The sequence below is a fragment of the Branchiostoma belcheri genome, unplaced genomic scaffold (genome assembly GCF_001625305.1).
Source record: "Branchiostoma belcheri isolate BF01 breed outbred unplaced genomic scaffold, Haploidv18h27 scaffold27, whole genome shotgun sequence".
Taxonomy (NCBI): domain Eukaryota; kingdom Metazoa; phylum Chordata; class Leptocardii; order Amphioxiformes; family Branchiostomatidae; genus Branchiostoma; species Branchiostoma belcheri.
In genome coordinates, this window is record NW_017803876.1 from 1,158,291 (window position 1) to 1,184,965 (window position 26,675).

The window sequence follows — 26,675 nt, forward strand, 5'->3', positions numbered from 1 at the left end:
ACTTAATCTTTCCTTACCTAGGAAATGCTCCAGACTGCTTTTATCTTTTATTCTAAGCTAGAGCACTTTAATTGTGAGTTCCAGACTTTCCAGCACATTTACTAGCCTGGGTTGGTCGGTAGCGACTGTTCAAGAGTGGACGTACCCTACCCAGGATGGTACCCAGGCTACACATTTGCAACCCAAGCACTTGTATCTGTAGAAGCTAGCAGGTCAGTGCGAGTCACCTGTTAGCAGAGTCAATCTCTTTAAAGATAATAGCGCTGCCTGGGGCGAGGAATGCACCTCCTTACATTTTCTTCATTTCCTGTTGCTGACAGCACCATACGGGATCCATACTTGTAGCTGTTAGTGTTTACTACAGGTTGTTAGGCACAGGTTTTACCTATCTTTGGTGCAAAGCTGGAATCCTCTTATACCCTCCAGAGAAGGCCAATGACAGATACTCTTTTTGGGTTTACTCTAACTAGGTGCACCTGTTGTGTTGAGGAAGTATTTGGATTACAGTTAAACCAATGGCAGACAGTTTTCATACTNGACCCAGGCACCACCGCGGTGCACACGTAGGTGCCGGAGTGGCTCTGGTCCACGATGGGGAAGCTGAGCGTGTCTCCTGTACCCAGAACCGAGGAGGAGCCCTTCTTGGTCCACATGATGGTGGGGGGAGGGTTTCCGCTCCACTTGCACACCAGCGCTGCCGAGGTCCCTCTGTCCACAATAACCTGCCCAGTCGTCTTCACGATTTCTGGCCCGTCTGAAAAAAAAAATACAAAATTTCAAAATGTATGGTTTATGCCTAGGTAACAGTTACTCAGGGCAGGCAACTGGATAGATTTTGAAAATAGTTAAGACATTTCAGGTTAGCCTGGGTGGCTCCCTGCCCCGTCGTCTTCACGATTTCTGGTCCATCTGAGCAAGAAAAGAAAGCAGCGTTTCAAAACCTACAGTTTGTGGATGCATACAAACATTGTTTAAGCCTTTGAATATCGCGGCCAATTAAAGCTTGAAGATTTTAATGGCCTTGTGACATTTTGTTGGTTGATACTAGTAATTTGATAATGAGTAGGAAAAACACAACATGCCAAGTGACTACTCAGGCAACTGAATAGAGTTGAAAATGGTCAGATATCTTGACAGAAAGAGTATATCAGTCAACAGGTAATTATGTAATGAATCAGCTTAAGGCCCCCCAGTTTATGGTTACTTGTAAATACACATGTATGTTGTCCAACCCTTAAAATGGGCCTGTGACATTTTTATGATTTAATTATAGCCAGTAAAACCGCCCTTCAGAGCCCAACACACCAGCATCCTAGGTTGGTGACTCTGGTACTTGAAGGTATGACTATAACTTGATTGAAGTCCTAACATTTGTAATTTGACTTCACCATCAGTAACATGTTTGAATCAGCCCAAATCCTCCCAATACCTGAAGATTTACAACTTCTTCTCTCACTACCAACCAGAACAATGGGCTGCATTCATCTATAACTGATTGTCATCTGTTTCATTTTAAAATCTTTGTTGGAGTAATAAATCACTGCATTATCAGCCACTCCAGGGCCCTACAGGTCTTCAAGTTAATGGGCACTTCCTGCAGCGTGCAGATGTTGGTGATACTGTGTCAAATGAAGTACTGCTGATGTGCAACACCATGGTTTGTATTGCGCCTGCGCAAAACACGTAATGTATTGTGCACTTTGGTAAAATGTCTTGGTTAAGGTCGCATACACATATATAAGAATGACATCCCATCTCCATTGGCACAGTTTTCAAATGTTGTGTAGGAAATGATATTGTAGATGCATGGCACATTGGCACAGTTTTCAAATGTTGTATAGGAAATGATATTGTAGATGCAAAGGGCAAAATTCTGAAGCAACATTGACCAAACATCCAACATAAACAGTGACAAATCCACATTTCGTGCCAGCAGAGTACGTTCCGCTGATGTGCTTGTATTGCTAATATTGTCCCCATCCTTAGATGTTTGATTTGATTTACTTTAATCTTAACGATTTCTTGTAATTCTGACACATGCTTCCTATTCAGCCTAAAACAGATTTCAAAGTCAGAAAGCAACAAGTCTTGTTCCTTGTGCCCTGATGTCTTACTCCTTTCCACACACCCTGATCCCCCTGCCCTCTATTGGCGCCAAGAAGGGAGAGATCTGGAGAGTGCAGAGTGTAAGGAACAGCTTCTCAGGCCCCAGACCAGATCGGTGGGATTTATCAAACTTGTCAACCCAGTTGGTCGGCTGGCTGGGGGACCACCATGTTGGCCAACAACAAACAGGCTTCCCTCCTCACTTTCAAAAACAGCTTCCTTGAAGGAGAACAACTGTGGTGCAAAGCATGGGAGTCAGCTGGAGCAAAGGTTTCTCACATGTACTTTGCTGTGATTTGTGTTACGAGCATTTTATGGTCAACTACACATATTGATTAACACTTCCATTTATTGATTTTTCACATGTCTAGACTCTAAGAACAGAATTGCCCCAGAATTCAGAAAAGAAATTCTGCTCAGTTCTGTCTATCTAGACCAGCTGCTAAAGCTGTGTGAGCGCTGACATAGATACCACCGGTATATATAAAAAAAGTATTGGGCCTTTATAATATATAGATTAGGCCACACCAATTTAATTTCTTGGTTAACGGATTTTTGTAGAAAAATAATGGTGCGGCCGGGCGAAAAAAAAAAAAAACAGGCCTAGGCATCCTATTATGGCCCAAAATGGTACGATAGGAGCCATGAAGTCAACACACCAGGCTGGTTCAAAATTAAACAATGAATTTTGAACTTTTAATGATACCTTTGCATTGAAAGATGAAATAACTGTAACAACTAGGATGAAAAGGACTGTTTTCAACTGTTCAGGGCAAAATATGAGCATTTTGCAGTTGATTCTGAATTTTTATTTTTATTTGCAAATCAGAAAAAAATGAAGCGGGCGAATCCGTTAACCAAGAAATTAAATTGGTGTGGCCTTATACAAAAATGTACTACTGTATAACCAAAACCCTGCTGAGGTTTGACCCCCGATAGGAGTCAGTCTAACTTGAATTCTTATCAAGACTGTATTTGCTCTGCCATTGCTCTAGATTTGTGGAAAAGATGACTGATGTAATTATAATTTTGGAACAGATATCTATGAAACCTTATGAGGTTTGATGTATTTAGTCATCTCATTGTTTTTCCAAAGAATTTACCCAAGGTATTAACCGTAAGTAGTTTATCCTTGCCAACTTCAAAAGGATTGATAGCTCTATACATAACCCGTGGAATGAAGAATACAACATGTATTATCTTAAGTCTAGACACTGGCAACATGCCCTAAATTGTCATCATCTGATGCACTAAATAGCCTTCCAGGGACAGATAAGACAGTTGGAACCATTTAGCATCTCCTCCTGCAAGCAGATGTCAGCCCAAAATAAATCAAACAAGACCCGAATCCCAGGACACTCATGTATCAAACCTGACCTACAGACATGCCAATAATAAAGGGATCCTCCAATGTCATATTACTGTAAATCACAATTTTCCCCGGTAATTTTATATTTACGGTTTTCGCAGCCACTTCGGTAACGTTACAGCGACCAATATACATGTACCATGATCAAATAATTCGCTGACTTTCTTGTTGCAATACCTGCTGCCAATGCCAACATATAGTTCTGCAAACATGTCCATTTTTCTTAGACCGCAAATTTTTGCTACTGTGAACATAAAGAGATCTAGAGTATTTATAGTCTGGTCTGGGCAGGCCTGTCCACAGGGTCAGGGGTCATGTACTTTTCTGCCATGGCAGGCCCCCTGTGGACTTTTCTCTGTACTACTGTGGTGGGAAGGTCTCCGGACACTGACCCCAACTCTCACTACTTTCCATCTGTTGTGTCTAGTGATGGGATCTAGATCCAGACCAGGACACAGCTCTGTCATAATACAGCTGAAGAAGAACACGCCAACCAAAACATGGCCTTGTCTAACACGAAGCCCTGCTGTAAACAAGTGCAAAATTTATAATACATACAGGAAAATTAACACATAGTACATATCATACAGGCTGAAGTGGACAGGTTGACCCCCTGCCCCATATAGGAATGCTTTCTTTCTTGTATTAACGCTGATTCACCTGAGTAAACATTTACTTTCAGCAGGGGCCTTAATGATGAAATAAACAATGATGAAATTCATATTCTAGCTTTCGTGGGTGGTGCATATATGCAAGATTTCTACTGGACTGTAGTAGCAGGGTTCAAAATACTTTTGTCACTGCATACCTGCAATGGTGAAGGTAACAATGAAAATTACCTGCACTGCTCAAAATTGAGGAACATCGTAAACCATTGCCATCATTTGTTTCAAAATTCAAAAGTGGCATCAGTAAATACAGCAAATAAAGTCCATATACAGGTACACCTACATATAAACCTTGAAAACGGACCAGCGCAGGCTAGGTGCAGTTTGACATCAGAGAATACCTTCACAGCACCAATTTTACCTACACTTAACTGCATGCACAGGTGATATTTTGAGCCTTGGCTAGTGCAATTTGACAAAGCAACCGACTAAATACATGTATGTATAAACCCAGTACATGGACTGGCGCAGGTTAGACATCAGAAAACCCCTGCACAGCAATAATTTTACTTACACATACACGTATACAGGTGGATTCTCAAGCCGTGGGTAGAGTGATTTGCAATAAACTTTGTATGATTTGACGGAGCAGCAGACTTACATTGCACACTGAGTGTGAGGTTGGCACTGTTGGTGCCCACTGCGTTGGTAGCATCGCAGGTGAACACCTGCATGTTGTCCTCTCTGCGCACGTTAGTCAGTCTCAGCACCTGGCCGGTCTCACCTGCCAAGACCACACCGTCCTTCTTCCACTGATAGGAGACCTAGAAAGGAAATGTCACAGTTGTGAGCACAAAGTTTTGACCGCCATCTTTAGGTTATTTCATGGTTAACATAGCCCGGTAGCCAGACTATCATAGGCTAGGCTCACTTGTATCTCTACGGAACTGCCCACCCAACCAGGTTTCAATTAGTTCTCTACAGGACAGCAACAGTTAGAAAGGCTGGAAAGATCTTGCATGTCAGAAGAGGACTATGCTTAGGACTGGGGACCAGTAAAACACCCCTAAGCTGGCCTGAGGAGAATGGTAAACCCAACTACATGTAGGCTATGGTTAACAGTACTTGGGTTGCATATCTATAACACAATGGACACACATTTAAATTATTGATACTAGTATCAATAGAAATAAATTGTTCTGGTAAGTAAGGCAATTTTGTAGCCTAAAAATCTGAACCGCAGAAATAGTAGGCACTGCAGGTTGCAGGATGTTGAATGGAGCATCAAGGGATCGTTTTGGACGCCATGTGTTACTTTTAAGAGCAGGGGAATAAATTTGGCAAGAATAACGAGTGTCTTGGCACTTGATGGAGAAAAAGCAAATACAAGGGAACAATGAAAAGCAGTAAAATTTGATACTACACAAGGTTCTTTGTAAGAAAGAAACCAAGGAACCCCATGTGTATACTCCCTTTTCCCTTGTAATGGAATACATGGTCATGCTAAATTTGGGCAAGCAAGGCATGAAAGAGTGGCATCAAGATCCATAAAGACGCAGCTATTATGTGTTGAAAGGAGAACTTTTCTGCAAGTCAAAGGTGATAGAGGAAATGAGGCAGTAGTGGGGAGGGACAGGACACACAACGTTGCAGTAAGATGGAACATGAGTGATGATGCATAGATGTGTTTTTAATACTGATGAAAATTGAAAAGACAGTTGAATCAAACTCTGTACAATGTTTATGGCAACATGAGGTACAGCAATTCAGGTCATTTCCAATAGTTCAGAACTTGGAATATTATAGCATTTTTCTTTTTATTCCAAGAATATTCTTGTTTTGCCATAAATTTGCTGATGCAATTTCAATAAAATAACATCAAATAAAATGAATGTTATGATGATATAAAGTTCATAAGGTCATTAAGACCACTACCTAACTCATATCTGAAATATTGTTATTCTTACGATGGCTACCATAGCTTCTTTCACCTTTTTTTTTTATAAGCAAGTGACATATATTTTTACTTTACTTTGAGGGGCTGCCAAACTTTCATGATCCAAATTGTTCAGGTTCACCACTCCCTAGCCCCAAGCTGTTTTTCAGGCCAACTCTTCACCCACTTCATGGCTTACACATGAGCGTGGAGTGAGAAAACCTTTCAGAAACGTGACTGCGGGCTGCAACTCCTGAATACCTGCAGCTTTCGAGACGATTTTGACTATCCACATGTTGCGCCCCTGGTCTTCAGGGGATTGCGATTTCTGGTAATGTTCCTCAGATGTCTGCCTACAACAATTCCTTTCCAGTGAAGTCACCTCTGGGAGTTGGCTGGAAGGAATCCCAATTCCAAATGCAGATGTCGACTGGGGGCGGCCATAACTGTCTACCCACAGTTAACAACATTAGTCACAATCAATTGCTTTTGCGGTTTCTGATTTCAGGGTAAGGTGACACCACAATGGAGGGACAATTCTTTGATTTTCTACACAATGGCTGCTGTAAACGAAAAAGGACAAATACTTGGATAAAGACCACCCTTCGTAATTGATTCTTTATTGTCATAATTCAAGAATGATATAAAAGGCTTTTATTCATGTCAAATTTTCTATAGAAGAAAGAGGTAAAGCCAGGGACAAAGGTAGATTGAAAATAAGTGTCTTTACGTTCAAAACTCAGCGGGAAAAAGCTGTAGCGTTTGAGTTCAGCAGACAGAGTGTAATGCTGAAACAACACCAGACAAACCTGTTCAAACCTCATCCTTATGTCTGTGGCATGTAAAACACAAACACATGGAACACAGTCACATCAGTGGGAACAAAAGGCATGAAATGTGGACAAAATGGTCATGGATGAAGACAGTAATGATATGAGTATAAGAAGGCTCTTTCTTCAACATCCATGTAAAACACACTGGCTGTTGAAAAAAGAAGTTAAGATGACCTTTTAACATTTTACATATATATTGCCAACCTAATGAAAATATTCATTCATAAACATTCAACAGTTTACTTGATGTTGTTCTTCTCTTATGTCAATCATTTTGCTAGACATGGTGTCTTGGTGCTGGGTTTCACTTGGTTCCAATTTCTATAATCTTATCTTCCATGTATGAAATAATCATTCCTCTTACATGCTCATATACAACTTGTATGTATTTATGTATGCCAGTATGTATATATGTATTCCTATTTTAAGTCTGTTCTTTGTCTGCAAACATACTGTACTTCAGTTGTTTGAATAATCATATTTGTTTGACTGACTGTGTGGGCAGCATAAAATTATTCTGGTGAGAGATAATTGGATTACAAGTGTCAACCTCCTTTTCTCAGTTTCCCAGGCTTATCAGTTACATTATTTTGTCTTCTTAGATGATATTAGAGTAATTCTTTCTTTTTCAATAGACAGCTTAAAAACAATCGAAATGCACAATACCCAGATTGAAAATCTTTTACCAGGTTGTTCGGATGGGAGCTATATTCTGATAAATTTTCTCATGTTTCATATGTGCACAAAAAATGACTTAGGGTCAATATCAAAGAAAAGCGTCAAAAGAAATGGGTTTTCTATTGTGTGTGAAAACACCACACCCTACTTCCCAGACATCATAATGACAACTTGACTGTGAATGGTGCTTGGCCATGAAGACAAAAACATGACAGGGAAAATGACCACCTTCATTGGGGCAATGGCTAGAGTAAGATCAGCTTGAGATGTCAAGTACAGTATACAATACTGGAAGACATTAAGTTGTATATGAAGCAAGTTTAAAATGTAATTTAGAACACAAGACATTGCACTTCAAAGAAGCAGTGGAGTGCATCATTCCTTGACAAAGACTGGAGTTGGTCTTACCCAAAAATTTGGGTAAGACCAATTTCTTTGTGTTTGAAATTAAAGTTCAGTTTAAACTTGCCTTATAATGACTTTTACCAACACAGATGAACTTTAAAGATAAGTTGGACTACAGAAGATGGAAACATGTAACTCGATAGGTTTTGTATTGATAACAAGTGGCAACCTGCAGCATATCACATGGACGTATGTGGTAATTGTCAGGGATGGTAACGAATTGCTTTGCAGATGACAAGAGACAGAGGACTACCCACATAAGAATCTTTTTAATATCCTTGCACCTGCACTATGCCATCTAGTGAAACAAAACATGGCAATGTACATGCAGACTACTTAAAGCTCTCCATACCAGGACAAAAAGGAGTCAAAAGGTGCGTGGGAAAGAGTTTTTCCACAGCCCTGTTCGCATGCTGACATGCTTACAGGCATGCATGTAACTCACGCTAACCCGTAATTACGTCCTGAAAAGGGACAGGACACACAGAAGGTTTAATAAGCGGTTTGCTGGAGTCCTGTCAGGTGGAGTTATGGTGGCCGGCCTCTCTCTTGGGGCAGCACAGATACACGCAGACATGCAGACAACCGCCATGCTTCGATGTGCAGAGCATGCTGGGTAAAGTAAAGTAAAGGGTTCCCCGAGGCTGAGAGGGTGTTCTGCAGTGTTTCCCTCGTTTCAGAATCATCAAATTTATCCATATCACAGAATTTGCTTCCTACTAAAAATTCATAATGAGAAGAGACTTTGTACACCAATCTTTATGCAGTACCGGTGGTCTTTAGACTAGGTGTTTCCTTACCATGGCAGATGCTTCAACTTGAAATAGGCCCATTTTTCAACTGAGCAGAATTTTCCATTTTACACAAATTCACAGGCTTTCTATGTTGTTTTTTTCTGCGTTAGTCATGTGCTTGAGAGTCATGTTCATTGAGACTAGAGGTTTCTTGACCATGGCAGATGCTTCAACTTCAAATAGGCTCTAATTGTAGTAAAGTGTCAGTTTTAACTTGAACGTAATTGGTAAAAAACTGCCTAATGGGCAAAAGGGGAAACGAAAGTGGTTTTAGAACCAGAGGAGAAGCAACTGACAAGGTGGCCTTTCAAACACGCCGTGAAAGTCCTTTTCAGTTTATTCGAGTGTCAATCTGAGGAGTACTTATCCGAGAAACAGTCTGAAGGCATCAGACAGACACCTTTTAGTAGTCAGGGAAACACTGCATCAGACTTGTTAATTCAATATACAATGTAAGTACTGATTTGTGGGTGAAGACTGAACGACGTTTCTCAATGGTGTTGTGAGTGGTTTATTACTTTTCATGCAGGATACAGGAGTTTTCTTTTACACAACCAAGATTTCTCTAGCCTGGGTACCATCCTGGTTAGTTGTACAATGCACAACAACCAGGTTGGTGGGAGCGACTGAACTAAAGTAACCAGAATGGTACCCACACTAAGATTTCTCACCTAAGTACATACGTTTCAGTGTCTATAAGACACCTTCCTCAGAGCTTCTGACGAAAAGTAAGCACTTAGGCGAGAAATTTTGGTTGTGTAAAAGAAAACTCCTGTCTCCTATACTATTTTCGGAAGACTTAGTGTACTTTTCATGCGATTTAGCTTCCTCTCAGCCTGCAGGGAACGGAAAAGAAAAAGAACGCTGACTGTCACCCACGTCATTTCTGGAACCAGATGAGGACCGTACCTCTCCAGGGTTCGCCCTGGACTCACACGACAGGCTGACGGAGCTCCCCTCCTCCACCAGCGGCGGGTTGGACTGCACAACAACCACGGGCGTGTCTGCAGAGAGGAGATTACATGTAAATAGTGTTAAACAAGGAATATATTGTGCATAGGTATCAGCTTAAAAACACTGGGTATCTCTCTCTTTATTTGGTTTAACGTCTGTTGTTCCCCGTAACAGAGGGTTAGACATGCTTGCACTCTGATGCTGGGGATTGATGGTAGCTCACCATTTGCCTCTGTCCTGTGGTTCTTGGGCACAGCAAATATCAATACCCCTGCAGGTTAGAGTCTCAACAACTTCACCAGTCAGCCACGCAGTCATTTATTTGGCTGAGGCTCATGGCCCAATACCACATAAAATATGGACAACATGGACATAAAAAAAAAAAATGTATAGTATATCATTGGCTAAAAATCAAGTTGGAGTAGTAGTGTCATTGTCACCATCTTGCCAAGAAAGCCTACCATTTCTAATTGAAAAGAGAATTCTCTGCTGACTAGAAATTTACAACTTTCACTCCTTTTTTGAACAGCTGGCTTCCTTGTAGCAGTAATTTGTCTGAGTTTGTGTTCTTATGTCTAGTATCACTTACCTAGGTACAAATCAAAACCTGCTGCAGTGTAAATTTATTTTGGGGGATAAACCGAGTCCCAGACAATCACAAATACTGGTGTTTTCTTTGGCCAAGGAAGCATAGAAGAGCAGTGTGTTAAAGTCAAGATGATGCTGTGTGTACTTAAAACCTGTCGTCCTCACCTATAGCATCTGTGTGTGGCAAAGCATGAATATTGTATCCTAGCTCCCATGTAGGTCTTTGAGGAAGGATTTCATCAAGATAAAAAGATACAGCCTTTCATCAAAGGGTCTTTATTTCCAGTAGGAATGTAGGTGAACCAGGGGAAGAATCTTTGATCTCTGATTCTAATGATGGCTTCAAAGATCTGTGTCTGTCTGTAGCACATCAAGGATCAAGAATCCATAAAGAAATTAAAACGAAGGTAGGAGTACACGCCTCAAGTCAGATTTACGTGGTACCAGTATTTTCACACATTTGATGATTATTAATACATAAGGGACTTGTTAATAGGCTTATCCACATGCTTTTCTGCCCACACATTCTGGAATGGCCTTTTACAAGCTTTGAAGAGATTCCCCAGAGCCCATTCACACAGGTTGCCCATGGCTACTGCTAATTTGGAATTCACAATATTTTCATCTGAAAGTATAATTCTGACCAACCCATATAAAATCAAATACCAGAAAGTAAAAAAAAGTCTCCAGAAGTCCACCTGTACATTTATAAGCATTTTCTTAATCAAAACCTGCTATCTTGTCCCCATTCAAAAATCTTTCCTGTTCAATTGGCATTTGGATGGGAAGGATGCCAAGACTCGTAGACAACAGCCTGGAGCCACTCATAACTTTGAATAAGATATCTGTCACTCTGTTAGATGCTTTGTAGGTGTGTCATCTGATAAGGAAAATGCTTTCTATCTTATCTTTTTTCTTCTTCTTCACATTAATACTGGTTGTTTGTTAAGAACAAGGGTTCTAGAGTGACAATGCACTGCCATCATGCAGGTGAAGCACTTAAGATTTCAGTTTTACTTCATTAGACCTATCTATCTTAAATCCCTTGTCTACGAGTAATTCTAATTTGTTCCTTGTCTGCCAAAGACTGCATTCATGCATGTAAACACTTTTTACTTCATCATAGGGATGATCATTTAAACAGCATGTATTTAAGTCCTTACTCTACAAGTAATTACTTTTTAGATTGTATTCACACAGGTGAAACACTTATATTTTACTTCATTAGAGAAATTACCATTTGTACAACCTGTATTTAACTCCTTACTCCAAAGGTGATCACTACTACTGCTGTTTATGCAAGTGAAAAGCTTACATTTTTCTTCATTAAACAGGTGATCATTTACTGTGTCACACAGCATGTACTTAGTCCTTACTCTAAAGGTAATTGCTATCCCTTCACTATTTGCTTAAGACCTCACTCAAGCAGGTGAAACACTTAAATTTTACTTAATTACAGAGAGGGCGATTTGTGTCTTAAGCCCTTCCTCTATGAGTAAGTCTCGTTTGTTTGAGACTTTGCTTAAGACTGATGCGAGCCCCGCCCACTCATCATTACCCAGCCTCCAGGGCAAATCGGCAGGTCTAGATCCCACCAGATGTGTCTGTACACAAAAGTACGTCATTACTGTTAATCAGAGATGCCTTCCCCCATGTCCCAAATCTCCCGTGGTTGATACAGGTACATTATCTGAACACCTGCACAGTTTAAAAAGGTATTAAGATGGCTCCTTGCAATGAAACCTGTATTTCGAGTGCTGTACATGTAGGTATGAAAAGAAATGAATTAGAGTGAACTTTTGTTGAGTTTTGTGCGATTAAGTTGTGTTTCAAGGTTTCTCAGTACGCAAGTACAGGTATTGCTTTCTCAATACACAGGAAAAAGTCAAGCGTCAGCTTGCTTTAAACATGCTACATCAATGATTACTGCCTTACTGTGTTCCAGTATTTTCTGATGATCATGATGAATAAAATACTTAATACACTCAACAGGTGAGTCTAAAATATGTGGTGTTAGGAAATAATCTTCATGCTCTAACAAAAATCCAGGTGTTGACAATTTAAGATTTTTTCTTCTTACCAAGTCCCTAATTGCATATCAAAGTGGTTCCTCATTAAAATGTTCAACTAGATCGTAATTGGATTAAACAAAGCATTCTTCTATTGTCAATGCAGATAAGCATCAGATGGACATCCAGACAACATAACTACAAATGTACATGGCTATAGGCAACTATGTACATGTATCGAGGCATGTTTCTTTGTGTTAAACTTTGAATGAAAAAAACAAGAGGACAAATCCTACTGTCACTCACCTTTTCACAGGTGAAACTGATTGATCAGGCCCTCATTAATTAACACCTGACACACTGACAGAAGATATTTATTGCTTTACTGTACATACAGAGCCTAGCCTAACAATGGCATTGCAATAGAAAACCTGCACCAGAAATGTTCATGGCGGTCTTAAGGAGACTCTGTACAACTCTACAACTTAGTACAAGTATTTCCACTGAGTCCAAAAATAGTTTCATCAGGTTGGTTACTAGTATAGGATACAGGAGTTTTACACAATCAAGATAGTCATCAAGGTGAGACTATCCGACACCTTCCTCAGAACTTCTGGCTGAAGTTCTGCTTCTTGCCGCAAAAGCTCCACCCACATTGGCTACATACAGCGGCGAGAAGCAGAACTCCAGACAGAAACTTTGAGGAAGGTGTCTGATAGACACCAAAACGTAAGCAAGGCGAGACTATCTTGGTTGTGTAAAAGAAAACTCCTGTATCCTACTTCCACGGAGTGATCCTAACACTTATCGATCATGGTACAGCTTTAGGTATGTCCTAAGTGATCCATTATCCCCAGCTGTGATAAATATGCAGTAGCACCCAGGTAGGAAATTGCCTTTTAATTGTGTGAGCACATCCTTTCAATCACAGTACCTGTTGAGAGACAAGCTTTCACAAAGTGGACGCAAAGAAGGGAACTTCTCACTGAGAACATGCCTGCAGGGTTGAATTATGTACAGTTTTGTACACACACCTGTTAGTGCTATCCTTACAGAATTGTAAATATGTTGGTTCCTTTATGGAACCGACATGTTTTTGCTTAGAATGCTGTTGGAAAGTTGGCAAACATTCTAGGTCAAAATATTTCTACTATTTGTGCTTATCTCTGTTGCATGTTTCTTGTATATACATACTTATTGATTTGTCAACTGAGAGTTCTTGACCTTCTTATCTATGCCAAAACACACATCTGAGAACACCTGTTCAGTTCCCTTCAGGCAGTTTCACCTGACAAGGTGTGTAGACCGATCCATGCCATGCCCATAGCCAGGGTGGTTTGGGGGGTTCAGTCCACTTTTTATCTAAAGGTCCAAGATTTTCCTTTAAAAGATGGACTGATTCGTATCACCAGAGGGGCTGGAACCATAGAAAACTGCTCACTTTGTCATTGATTAAATTAATGTCTGATTTTTCGTTCGAAATCCTCTCAAAAATGCAGGAAATGCCATTTTAGAGGGTTAGATTTTCAAAATTTTCATGCCCACGGACCTCCTAGAAACCTACGGCGCTCACTGGTCCCTCAGACAGTGGGAAGAAACCCCCCTTCAAAATCCTGGCTACAGGCATGCATCCATCAGCTTACTCCTATCTATCCTATTTAATGGATTGATGAACCCCCCAATAAATCCATCCACCGAGTCCATCCATTTTCCATCCATCCATCCATCTTGGAGGAGCTTCATGTGTTTGTCTCCCATTGTGACACCTGTTACAATAAATCAAGGCAAGCCAATAGCTTTTCTAAGGTACTACCTGTCCCCTTAGGAAAGGACCTCCCTGTGCAGGTCACACAAGTCAGCCAGAATAAATTTCTCCCGACAGACTGCCTCTCCAAAACGTACCTCTTTTTACAAAACTAACTCATCCAGAATTACATTTCCTAATCCCATGGCTGGGGGCAAAACTCGGTCTTTATAAAAACAAAGCTTGTGTGACAAAGATGAAATGACAGGTTAATATGTCTTCCATGTAAGACTAGATTGTGCCCAGGGGACAGTTTACTCCTGTCAGGCTCTGTTCAATGGGGTTTATATTGTATGTCCTGCATGATAGTAGAAGAATGTCATAATCCTGTTGCAATATTCTCACCTGATCTTTCGCAAGTGTCAGTGTCACAATTTCTACTTTTATGTATGCTATGTAGGAGAAAGCTACCTTTGTAAGGTTAAATGCCTCAAGAATTTCTTCTTGCAATCTTTTATTCAAACCTTTTTATTAACCATATCATATTAAAAAAAAATTAACATTAACTTAAAAGTGTAAGATGCCTGAGGAATTCTGGGGTCTTATAAAAGTACATGTTGCAGTGAAGACTTTGAGTTTTGGTTAGAAAGTGCTTTTGTAAATTCTTTTGTTTCCTATGACAAGCTTTTTACTCTGCCATGTGATGCTTGCCAAGTGGTGACAGGTGCAAGAAGTAAAAAATAAGAAACTGTAGCCTTTATTAGATTCACCAGATACTTCCAAGTCCACCTCCCAAGCAGAGAAGCCTGTCAAAGCTTCCTTCCCACCATTGCCAAAAGTTGATATGTTATGTGCAGGTGGAAGAGATTTGAAAACCTATCCCTTTTAAATATGACGATCGGAAGTTCCCCTACGTTAACCCTGCCAACAGAGGTTGTGGGAACCGTGACGGGCTGACTCCCCTGCACATTTTCCTTCCCTTCTGACCTTTATTCAACCCACCCACCAGTTTTATCACCCGAACTGTCTGTTCCTTTTAGTTAGGGCTCGAAATCCTTTTATTGGTATACCTACACTGTGCAGGTGCAACTTACATTGAAAATTATGTGTACCAGACAAGTTTTACCTGCTTAGAACATTTGTATGATCCATAATTCCCGAAAACTGGTCAGAAACTATTGTCAAAAATGCTAAAAACTGGTCAGAAACTTGTCAAAAGTGCACAGCTCCAACATTACTATCCTGCATATGCAGGTGGTATTTCCAGTCCTATACATTTGTAATCCTTCTCAAAACATAGTTCTTTTGGAATATCATTTTGTATAGACAAAATATATCAGACATTACTTTATAATGCCCCACTCTGTTACTGCCTTATCCCAAGACAGTTACGATAATGAAAATCTGAGATAAATACAGACCCCTTCTGTCATACCTTCTCTCTCATACTCATGGTACAGTTCACTGGACCATGTGACATGTTAAGAACACTTGATTCAGGAGTTATTTCTCAAACACAGGTAATGTTAGGACCTCGCTGGAATGTCACGTCAGTGAACAATGTGCTTGGTTTACAGCGGACAGACCCTTTTGTGCCTGGCTTCCAGTTTTCTGACCATGGTCAGGGTAATGTTTAGGTTGAGAACAAAGGTACATCCTGGAAGGATATTTTCCCACAACTGGCAGGTAACTGGCCTGTGAAGCGGACAATACACGGCTTGAAATACTGGGTGCATGCACCTTAGTGCAGGTAAAATTGGAGCTGTGCAGGTATTTCTGATGTCTAGTACCTGCAACTAACCTTCACTGGTCTGTGAACTGGGTTTACATACAAATGTAGGTACTGAAAGCCGATTTTCATTACCTGACACCACCTGAAGTGTAAAAGAAAAATAATGGCAATAGTTTCTGAACATTTTTTCAAAGCGATCCATACTTCCTAAAGAGGGCCTGCAAGGGGGGGTCCCGACAACGCTCTACGCTGAATTCGGAAACCTCTCGATTACACTTAACGATAAATTCCAAGTGGCTGCAACGCATTACGTAGAATTAAAACGCCGAATACGCTCTACGCAAAAATATTAGAGCGGTCCGTCTACGCTCTACGTAGAATTGAAACGGCCGATTACGCTCTACGGAAAAGGGCTTGCGGGCCCCCCTAAACTCTGAGTGGTGCAGGTGAAACTTGTCTGGTGCAGGTAATTTTCAACGCTACCTGTACTAGTGCAGGTGAGAAAAAAGTATTTCCTGCCTTGCAATGTGTACTGATCTTTTACAGAAGATATCCGGCTTACAGCCCGACTGACTCACCACCAGTCAGTAAGAACTAACTGCAAACAACTCACAGCTTCAAGAGTTTAATCCTGTTAGCCATACCTAGCACAGTTCTCAGTAAAACCATAATATACACTGACATACATGAAGTAAGGAGTGCTGTGATCAGTTTAATATCACAGGTGTCCGAAGAAAAGCAGAGGCATTAGTGTCAGCTAAGACGTGTAAGCAATCACGTTGGGTAATTATACCTGGGAGGATTGTTCCACCAAAGTTCGGACTATCCCCATAATCTCTGTTTATTTCGACTCGTTGACTTGCCTAAACATTCTCACTGCTCAGGTGGGGCACCAGTCAATAATGACATCCATCTGTCTGTAATTCTCCAGTCGTCATAATTAGTGGGGTGGAAATTATATATTTCCTGGGCAAGGCTTCGTGTGGCACGCAAAAAGAAAGTTCAGATTTAATAACCATAATCTTTCCGTAGCAAACGGAAGTGACATAGCACAGGTGGCCATCGTCCTGTCACACCTGGGTATTTACCAGTTTGACAAGAAGGTTAACCCTTTTGTTGGGCGCCTAACAGAATAAGGGTAGAAATGCCTGCCACCACAACATGGCAAATCTGACTGACTCAGTCGTAAGCCCTGAGTCTTTTCACCCTTTGTCAAGACAGGGGTGAAGGGCGTGTCATGTCTGAGAACAGTTGAACAGGGTACAATAGGCCCCAGAGTCTCCCAAATCCCAGAAGAAACGGCAGGTGAAACTTGTTCTTTTGCAAGTCGAGGTGACATCATCACCACATACTGTACAAAAATGTGTGTTGAGACATATTTTCCGAGTTGATTGGATCCCTTGGGTCTACTCATTGAATCTTAATTCCTAATTCTTGAGACGTAAATCCTCGTGTTTGTTGGCTGTGATGCCTTTTCGACATAGCTGACCTACATCTCGAGTGCCAGGAGATCAGGCTTCTTCCTGTTGCCAAGAATCACCAGCATTTTCCCTGATACTTTGGAGCCTCTCCATCAGCGATATTCCCTAGATTCAGTCTTTAGAGCACTTTAGAGTTTAGTCTTTAGTAGGACAGAGATAGTACGGTGTTGCTTGTACCACATGGATGGCCTGGACTGGCAAATTTTGAAACAGCTTATATTCAAAGACAATTCAAACTCTACTACTGGATAAATTACACAGAGATATTCAGGATTCACTCTTCCTCAGCATCACTAAAATGAACTGAGACATCTTGTCACTCTTTCAAGTGAAGAATTCGACAAAACAGTTGAACATGACAAAGACTCATACATTAGCAGTTTGAATAATATTTGAATGTTGTTTACCCGGATATCTAACCTTCATGAACAAAACAGCTTACATTTTCCTACAGTAGTAACAATCAAGATTTATTCTACTGAAAGACAGAAGCACAGCAAAGAACAACAGTGTTTTCTAACCCTTCCCTTGATGTTTCTGTAAATTGGCACTGTACCCAACAGAAAGCTCAAGAGCCATCTATTACTTCTTCTTACAATGTACATTTCTGCCCAATTGAATTTGGAAGGCTGCACATCACATCTTACTTCCAAGGCCACAATGGCCTCTTTTGTCTGGTGTTGAAATATGTCCAAGCATTTTTCCATGCCCAGGAGAATGGCAGTCTGACATGGGGCAAGAACCCTGGCAATGAGATTGATTCTACTCAATAAGGCCACACTAATTTAATCTGTTGGTTCGCACTTCATTTTCTTCTGATTTGAACAACAGAAAAAAAAAATTTCAGCCTCTGAATCAACTCTGAAATGGTCATATTTTAGCCCCAACAGTTGAAGAAAGTCCCTTCTCTTCAGAGTTGTTACAGCCTTTCCATCCATCAATCATATTCAATGCAGTGGTTTGATTAAAAGTTTGAAAGTCATTGTTTGAATTACTTTTTACACACCAGCCTGGTATCTTGACTTCAAGGCTCCTATAATAGCATTTGGGACTACCAGTATTACAAGATACCTAGGCATGTTTTATTAAAATTTTTTTTCCCTGTCGCGTCATATTTTTCTCTGCCAAAATCCGAGAACCAACCAACAAATCAAAATAGTGTGGCACAAGGATCACGCCTCTCTTCAGGGTAGACCCCTGTATACTACAGGGAGAAAACCGCTGTTCAGGCTAGAGGACCTGAAACTCCCTCCTCGCATACCCTGGAAAATACAGGTCAGGGGGCAAATACAACTACAAGGAGGACACTTGAACGTAGAATGCCTCTCTTGTTCCAGAAATATTTCTGCAGGTGTTTTTGCCGTGCCCTGGGCCATGTTTATAATGACATCGCTTTGCACTTGTGCAGGGGTTATATTTTCAAGGCTGCTTCATAATGTTGTGGTTGGCAGACACTTAAAAGCCGCCTACACCTGAACAAATCGAGAAACTGTTTTTCTTTTTCTTGATAATTCTAATGTACTCAGTTTTCTGTCAATGGTGCTATTATTCTTCAACTCTGTAGTGGCCTCGTTACGACTTTGATACTTCGCGGTATATTTACATTCATTCTGGCTGGCAGAAAAACTGTAGAAGGCTGTTTGGGTCTGGGATGGAGCCAAAACGGTCTCAGCAGAAACAGTTATAACCAAACATCAGATATTGTGGCTATGTGACAGGTGTGTCCTTGAAGTTGTATATTTACCTAAATTACACATTTATCTTGTCTTAACTTTATTCTGGGGTCTGTGGTGATCAGATTACTTTCTAAATATCTACTTTTCTTTACTTTTACTGGTAGACTTTACTAGTATTTGAGAGTAAGTATTTCATAACATTTTGTAAAATAAAATTAGGCTGTTGTTATTGAATCTTTGCTGGTACCTTGATGGGGATTAGTTATTGCAATATTTGTATAATAACAACATCTTGGCCAGCATTTTATCAACTGAAGTTACATGTAATTCACTTTATAACAGTATCATCACATACATACTACATACATACCTGAATGTTGGTGACTTCCTTGGTACTGAAATCAAACAGCAACTGAGAATGCACTTACCTGTAATCCCAACATAGCTACGGTACTCAAAAAAAGTTACTCAAGCAACAGGATAGACTTTGAAAAAAAGCTTGAGTAACTGTTTTCTTGAGTATCTCAATGTAGCTGGATGTCTAACCTTCTTCACATATACATGTAGTACATTTCATTATGTCCAAACACATGCAAACATTCATCAACATTTTCACTCCCTGTCACTTACGTTCCACGTTCAGCTGTGTGGTGGTCTCCTTGTTGCTGTCCATGGCCGGGTTGGTGGACCGACAAGTCAGGACCTTCCCGTGGTCGTCCACCGACGGGTTCAAGGTCAGGACACTGACACCATTCTCCCTCTTCTCACCAGCATCCTCGGTGATGTATGTGATACCTTCGGTGATCTCCTACAAGAAAAATGTACACTTGAGTTCTGTATCTGTATTTGTATCTGTATAGCCGGTACTACTGCCCTTCAGTGTAACACACCAGCTTTGCAGGCAAGCGATGCGGTCACGGCTGGCTACATTACACAGAACGACTTGTTACACCTAACCCTTGAACATCTAACTCCAAACAAATGTTTAAAGCTATCTAATGAGTTGACGCTGACCCCGTTCTTCTTCTTCTTCCTCCCCCTTCAGTATCCTCTGTGATGTACGTGATACCCTCGGTGATTTCCTACAAGAAAAATGTACACTTGAGTCACCGTTGACGTTTCTCCCTGATACCGTCTTGCTAGGGAAATTAAAGTAATTAATCAAGACGTACTTGCAATAAGAGCAAAGAGGAACTGGTGAGTGATCTGATACTATGGATGCCTTGACAATTTATACCAAGTTGGGTGAACTTGACAGACTTATATATTTCTCAATTGCTACAATGTTGGGCTCATAGAGGGCCTAAAAAGGTGTGGATAAACAGAACGGAGCTACACTCGGTCTAGGTACTCAACTTGATTTGATGATGATAATGAAGAAGGATACGACACAACATCATTATTTTGTATCAGAAACAAAACGTTTGGTAGATTTTCTAGCAGACAGGGTGTTAAGCTATGGTATTTCACATTGCTGCTTGAAGTGTGCATTTTGGCCCGGGTCATGGTACGTTGTGCAATATTCCTTTTAATGTACATGGGAGTCTGTTGAGTCAGTGTTATCCATTTTGGATTTCACCAATATGGTCGCATAGCAACATTATGGAAACTCAATACGCCTGGGATTGTCACCTGATTTGGACAATTTTAAGGGCAGACTTCCCCAGTAACAATATTCCTGTCATATCCCGAAATGGGCCTTTGCCAGCCAGTTAGGCAGTGGGTGATCTGGACTAACAAGTCTGTGGGGAGACGGGGTCTTGAGAGGTTATCCCTCTAAATGGGGCTGAGGCAACTCGGAATGAGTCAAACAGTCCATCTTTGGACTTTCAAAATATGCCCATTGTTCTCCACGTGACATTCATCATGGCCTCCCCCCCAATCACCTGCTATGAGCTAACAGACCGTACTACAGAGCCAGTATGGCACAACCCCTGTCTTCCAGCTGTTGGCCATTTCCAGTTGCTGTAACCAATAAGATTGGGGTTAAAACAGGTCTTTTGCCAGCTGGTAGTTAGTCATCCATCTTTACACACATTAACCTCCTACTGTACTGCAAGCCATTGACAAGAAGACAAAACCACAACGCTCGTTACAGAGCGAGAGGCAGACACAAGGAACCTACAAGTAGCACACAACCTCGAAGTCCAAGCAGATCTTTTGTTCGCTGCAAGACAGTATCAAATTGGAAAGATAGGATTAAATTGGCATGGCAATATCCATGTTTGGCTGGCATAAAAAAAAGATACCAGTACAAAAAAGAAAGCCTGATAAAAACGTCTAAAAATACGTCAAAAATAAGCTGAAGCCTAAGCCTCTGCTTCGACTAGGGAGAATAGCACTCAATAAATAGCCCAGGAGCAGTGTGACTGAAAATCAATAGAGCAGAGTCAGCAGACCTTGATAAAGATAAATGCAACCTGAGGAGGACTTTATCTTCACCACAATCCTGCGAGGCATTTCACCAAACCAGGTACAGGTATCGATTTTGCATAAAGGTCTCCTTGACCTATTTCTGAAGTCAAAGTCATGAATAAAAGTGTCGTACTACCATGGGATATGCTGTTACGTTCCCCCGCGCTCTCCTAACACAAGGCATTTGCGTCAGAGACGTGTTCTCGGGTTGTCATCTTACCTAAAGTGCACACAGATGTATGCACAAAGGATATGCTTGTCTGACTACATCTAACAAAGTTGACTTGTGATTATGCTGTAGGGAACAGGAGATGAGTCACTTTCTCCTCTGCAATCATCCTGAGAGAACCTTGATGATCAAGTTGAGCTCCCAGACAGTTAGGAGATGAATTATACATAAGTGGTAGGCCAAATGTGCTCTCTAGTGGACCAACTCCTCGGCATGTTATCTCTATTTGGCCAATTTCTACTCTTTCCAGCCACCCTCCCAAAGCCTGGTAGAGGCTACATAGTACACATAGAATTGTTGAACTTTTCTTTCGAAATAATTTGCCACAGCTTTCAGTGGATAATATATATAAATATATTATATATACATAAATCTGGAGCTTTCCCGGCTTTGCCCAAAATTGGTATCCTGCCAAACCATATAAATCGTACGCTGAAATCAGCTGTTGTTTTCAGTTAAGTGTGACAAACAGGCACCTACCTAGCTTGTCCATCTCGTGTGCTTTATTGGATGGTCAAACAGTGTTCGAAATACCTGTCTGCAGTCTGCAATTTGCAGATAGATTTTCAAGATTGCAGAAGAAAAATTTATACAATCTGCAATTTTGCAGCAGGAAAAATTGGCACTTGGGATCTGGTGCTCTTGGCCCCAAGGACAGACAACACTTATAAGCTCCTGTTCTGAAACAACAGGAGCATCTTAACTAATTTACATCAACCTTGTCTTGACTTGTTTATCTTTTGTTTCCTTGTGGACTTCAAAAAATTTGTCTTCACTAATTTGCATATCAATCAATAGTTCATGCTTATAAACTTGCAAGATTGTAGTATGGAGGCTTGTGTATTTGCAGAAAGTATTTCCAAATTGCAGAACAAAATTTTGACTCTTCTGCAATATTGCAGAGCACTGAAAAAAAGTATTTCGACCACTGTCAAAGTAACAGCTTGGTCCTGTAAGCAACTGCAGTGCTGACTTTAGGGTCACTTTTTCCCTGAGGAGGAAGCAGTTTCCTGTGGTGTATGTGTTTACCACCATCTGAGCTGCTATCATATCACTTGACTTCAGATTATCTTTCACGATCAGTTTCTCCTGATAATCCCCCAAAACAACTACAGTTATTAGCCATGAAAAAAAATACAACTTGTAGCCTGGAGCTTGCCTAAGTGCTCAGGCCACAGGCTAGCCCCTTGCTTCTCTCAGTAGCCTAGAGTAGACTGTGTAAAAAAAAATCTAAACATTTTTTGTGCCAGTGTGCTTGATGTCAAACAACTGCCAATAGCCACAAATTAATATACATGTAAAATGTACATGTATAATCATTAGCCTCTTCCAGGCTCTGGGCGCCTAAAGAGTAGAAATTGGCCAAACAGACAGATAACATGCTGTGGGAGTTGGTCCGCTAGAAGAGTACAGTTTACCTCTATCTAGCGGACCAACTTCGCTGACATGGTATCTCTCTACTCTTCCACCTCCCGAAGCCTGGTAGAGGCTAATAATCATATCCCTCTCCTGGACACACCAGCTGCAAAGTAAGAAATGACCAATGGTCTGAAGGCAAACACAGAGTAGCTGTGCAGTCAGTAGTTAGTTTTCAAGCACTGTTATTACTGACATGGTTGCATGGACCTGATGTCTCCTGCCTTGTCCAGAGCTCATCAGGTGCAGCAGGCAGGCACACGCTGACCAGCTGGTGTTCCCACTGGTCAATTCCACCCCTCCCAGCAGTAATAAGGTAACCACTAGTCTTAAATATCTCAGGCACAGAGATATTGTCCAGCTGTGCCCTTCCAAATAACAAGTTAGGGGCTTTCGCTGCCCTGTGGTGATTTCATAATGACATTATTGGTAGAACATATACTATATACTATAGTGACACAAGTAGTAAGTTTAGTCAGCCCCATATGAAGGAGATGCATTACTCTGAATAATAACTTTTTGCATCCTTACTCTAGTTCGTGTCCTTATCCTTTCAATCCTTGTCGAGATTTGGTTCTTGGTAGGTGATTTCGGTCAGCGACACAAATAGCAAATTTATTCAGCCTCATAAGAAGAAGATGCATTGCTATGAATACCTGGTAATAACTTTTTGATGCATCCTCATTCATTAAATGCGTCCTCATCCTTTATTCAATCCAAGTGAAAGAAGATACAGTCTCGGTCCTTGGACACTCTGTCACAACTGTCTGTGCCCAAGACATGCTTGGAGAAATCTGGTAGAAAGACACACATTTGGAAATTGAGCATGCAAAACTGTATCAGAAAATTATCCTTTCCAGCACTGCTTTTCCCTCCGGCAATTTTGAATATGAATTATTTTTTCTTAATGCAGCAGGATCCCATCTGGCATGGCTTACAAACATTGAATAATTCATACTCAAAAAAGCTCTCAATTTCATATCCATGAGTTAAATAAAGAACATAAACGTAAATGTAAATATTTGTCAGAAAAGTTATCTGGACCAAGTGGACAACCGCGAGGTCTGATGGTTACCTAACTGGGTGAATAAAAATCGGGTTACCGGTATTCCGGACAATCATACATCTTTCGTAATGGCCTATTCATGGAATTATTACATTGTACCATAAGACATGGTTGAAGAGATGATCTTATTTCTCATTCATAATTGAGAGTATTCCAAGGGTATTCTTTATGAGGAATAGGACAGCGATTTAGATTGCATTTAGGAACTAAATATTGATTTGACAAGCATTTTGGGTAAGAGAACAACATAATATGAGGAACATAAAATACAGTGAGTCATTTCATTTGATTTATGCTGAGGAAAAATTGCTATTAAAGTTAACTGTAGGCCAGGCTATCAAATACAGCGGGATGATTTCAGTTTAGAACAAGGCCACAATTACTCGAACATTTTGAAATACACTAGGAAACGTCTGGGTTGCTTTTCATGACCCTCAGAATAGGTTAGGTCAAAGGTGACTGTTAGGAAACTGTAATGTGATAGCACGACCTAAGCTGCACCGACTACGGGTCAATTTGTGGAATAATCCTGGATATTTAAGCTATGACAGCAGGACTGCTGGGGGTTGAGACATTTCACATGCTGCCAGATGGCAAAATACTCCACCCTGCCAGCTGCAGACTTCAGTCAACCAACCAAGCATTTAACTAACTCCCCTTTGTTCATTGATGCAGTGGTTAGAAATTAAATCATACCAAAGATATTTCTGCCAAGATACGTCAAACCGTGAAACAGGAAATATTTTATTATTTCTAGACTAAGTAATCCAAGACTTGTCCTACAAAAAAAGGCCAAAGCAAAGTTAAAAACAATTCAGTAACATTTGATTTTGTTTATTTTTTCGCTGTCTAGAAATTGTAAGTTTTTGTTTACTAATTGCATTGTAGCAGACTCCAGCAGTCCAGGGAGAATAGTGTGAAATTCATGTAATACTAATGGAGATCCTTAGAAAACAAACAAACAAACAAACAAACAAACAAACAAACAAACTTCCCAAAAGCATTGACACTACCGGGGTATGTGGAGAGTGCAATAAGCATTCCTTGGATATCAAGACATTCTCACCTGAAAATCTTTCCACCAGGTAAGAGTGGCAGCAATTTGTTTTATTGAATTTTAGAGGACACCAGGAAGAATATTGTGAATTAGGTAATACGAATGTGAAGAAAGTGCAGTAATTATTCTGTTGATAGCGAGACTTTCGAGACCCTTGCAATCTTGGTGGTAGAGGTAATGACAAAGTGTAAATATGAATTTTTAATACATGGAACCTAGATCTAGAATAAATACCTTCAACCTCTCAGCACAATTGTAGTCTTACCATGTTGTAGTTAAGATACGTTTAGCCTTTAGTAGGTGTATATAGATAAATGTGTAGCTTGGTTTAGTGTTTGTATGTGTAACATGACTCTAGGAAGACTAATATGAATAGATATTCTGTATGAACTAATGGAGATCAATTAATAAACAAACAATAAACTTTCTCACCTGGCCATCCTTCCACCAGGTGAGGGTTGCAGCAGGCTTGCCGTTGTTTGCCCGACAGGTGACGTTCTTCGGCTTCCCAGCGATGACCGACACAGAGGCTCCCTCTTCTATCACTGGATCGTCAGGGGGAACTGCAACGACAACAAATCAAACATATTAATTTATCTGTAAATTTATGAAGAAACTTCTAAATCACAATGTATGCTAAATGTTTATTAATACCCAAGTGTAGATACTAGAAAGCTGTGAAATTTCAAAGTGTAAATGCGACGCCATTGTTTGTGAAAGCTTTTTACTGTGTTATAGTATGCATTGGTAAAAATCAAATACTTTCTGCACAATAAATATTTTATTTCTGGAAGTACATCACTTGTTTTGCTTGTTCATGTCCACCAGTACTGTGCGTTTTGTGCATATTGTAGTCAAGAAATGAAGGACAAATCAGCGCCAACAAATTCAAACATATGAAGCATATGGAATTTAATAAAAACCAACGCATAACTAAGTCTTGCTTCATACATCCGGCCTGGTGTACATTAGTGCAAAGAATCCAGACCTGCGTCTATTTAGTCTGGAGAATTCGGATCTGTCATCTACATGTAATGCTGACCACAAGTCGGTGGATTTTTCAGGCTACTGGTTATTGTTCCACTGATATCTCTTGGCATATAACCAACACGGATTTCTCTGTCACATCGCTTTGTGCCACAGAAAGCGTGGGACAGACACTGAGACAGAGGTCTAAAGTCTAAACACCACATGTACAAGTGTGCCGTCTTCTACATGGAGGCCATAGCTACCTTGTACTTTGTAGAAACAATTCAAATTGTACACACATCGTGATCATAAACCAAGTACTGCCCTTCATATGTCAAAAATATAATATAATACGTGTACAGGATTGCGGCCTTGCTATACATGTATATCATATCATCTAGTGCTGATAGTTGTTGATATTAATACCATCAGGACCGATCTGAACTTGATCTGAATTTGCGTAATCCAAGACATAAAGTGTCAGGTGTTACGGCCTGGAGTAAGTTTGAGTTCTACAGTAAAAGACATATTTATCTCAGAGATCAGTCATGGTCGAACAGGTCCATCCAACCTCATTATTCACTTTCCTGTCTTGTCTAGCTCGCTCTTA

The 26,675-nt window shown here is 40.5% G+C and overlaps 1 protein-coding gene across 4 annotated transcripts in view; it reads right to left on the bottom strand.

Moving 5' to 3' along the window:
* LOC109472227 (kin of IRRE-like protein 3) overlaps window positions 1-26,675 on the bottom strand; it is a 68,847-nt gene that overhangs the window by 10,387 nt on the left and 31,785 nt on the right. For 3 of the 4 annotated variants that reach the window (XM_019771841.1, XM_019771839.1, XM_019771838.1), the window contains exons 3-6: window positions 25,529-25,659; window positions 19,544-19,721; window positions 9,609-9,733; window positions 4,745-4,907 (exon numbers count right to left, since the gene is read on the bottom strand). In XM_019771841.1, the coding sequence (XP_019627400.1) occupies window positions 4,745-4,907; window positions 9,609-9,733; window positions 19,544-19,721; window positions 25,529-25,659 (597 nt within the window). The remainder of the gene's footprint in view (window positions 1-4,744; window positions 4,908-9,608; window positions 9,734-19,543; window positions 19,722-25,528; window positions 25,660-26,675) is intronic. The other variant, XM_019771840.1, reaches the window with a different exon arrangement.